Consider the following 1269-nt stretch of genomic DNA (forward strand, 5'->3'; position numbering starts at 1 on the left):
AGTGACATTCCTTCATAACTCCAAATTGGATAAGTTTGGGTAGAAACAGATTGTGTTATCTCGGGTCCAGAGGGAGAGGAACACTCCACCTGTAAGGAAAATTTTTTAAAAATTAGACTTTTATAAAATGTGATTTTAATTGTGTTCCTTATTTTTTTTCCAGCACTATCCTGCACTGACAGACCATGTTCTTGGGGTCATGGCAGTAGGTCTAAGGATCCTGGGCTGATAACTAAGTTGTATAAAACATCGACAAATCCTATTCGTTCCTGCTTCAGCCCTCTGCCAACTGCTGAGCAGTTAAAGACTGATGAAGATCTTGTGATTATTAAAGATAATTTTTTGAAGTCAGTGCAAAGATTGTACATAACAGAGCCAAAGAAGAAAGACCGAAAGAAGACTGCCAGAAAAACCTCAAGAAAGAATCCGTCAGGGAAGACTATGGCAAAGAAAAATACTGGCAAGGAGCCTGAAGCTGAAGATGACTTTGAATACATTTTTGATCTCCACCTAGAATTTAATTATGAATGCTACACAGAGCCAGTGGAAAATGTTAAACTTGTGATTGCAATGTGCAAAATATTTGCGAAGGAGCGCTGTGATGTACCTATTACTGGTCCCATTGAGATACCAGATACATCAGAGCAATCCAAAAGTCCTATGTGGCATTCCCAGCGCTGTTCCTTCTTTCCCTCATCTCTCAGTAAGAGGATATTTCATATGACCCCTAAAGGGTACAAGGCCTTTTTAAGAGAACACTTGTGGCAAATGAAAAAATTTAGAGGCAACAAAGCAACAACTTATGGGACCAAAAATGAACCAAAGGCTAGAGAAGAATACGAAGCATTATTGAAGAAGACAGATCCTTCAGTAAAGATAAGTACAACAGGAATGTGGACAAATTCGAGACACCCAGAGTTCTCATGCAGTCCTGATGGGATCATTGTAAGCGATTCTGGAATACGGGAACTACTTGAGGTCAAGTGCCCTTTCTTACTAAAGACAGGAAATCCAAATGATTTTGAGAAGACACTTTCTAAAAAACAAAAGGAGAGATTTTGTCTCCACTATGTAAATGGCAAAGTGACACTCAAGAGGAATCATCCGTATTATAACCAGATTCAAATGGCAATGGGAGTAACAGAAACCCACAAATGTCACTTTGTTGTGTGGTCTCCAAAGGACATATTCTATGAAGAGGTGAAATTTGATCCTTCTTTTTTCTTCACCATGAAGAGAAAAATGGGGCCCCTATTTTGGAAACTGTTA

At 38.9% G+C, this 1269-nt stretch overlaps 1 protein-coding gene across 1 annotated transcript in view; it reads left to right on the top strand.

Moving 5' to 3' along the window:
• LOC127751855 (uncharacterized) overlaps positions 1 to 1266 on the top strand; it is a gene marked incomplete at both ends in the record, with an annotated part of 3427 nt that extends 2161 nt beyond the window's left edge. The window contains one exon of the mRNA XM_052276030.1: positions 164 to 1266. Within this exon, the coding sequence (XP_052131990.1) occupies positions 164 to 1266 (1103 nt within the window). The remainder of the gene's footprint in view (positions 1 to 163) is intronic.
• Between the last annotated feature and the right edge of the window lie 3 nt (positions 1267 to 1269).

Source organism: Frankliniella occidentalis, unplaced genomic scaffold (genome assembly GCF_000697945.3).
Source record: "Frankliniella occidentalis isolate FOCC.00 unplaced genomic scaffold, Focc_3.1 Scaffold1437, whole genome shotgun sequence".
In the NCBI taxonomy this organism is placed as follows: domain Eukaryota; kingdom Metazoa; phylum Arthropoda; class Insecta; order Thysanoptera; family Thripidae; genus Frankliniella; species Frankliniella occidentalis.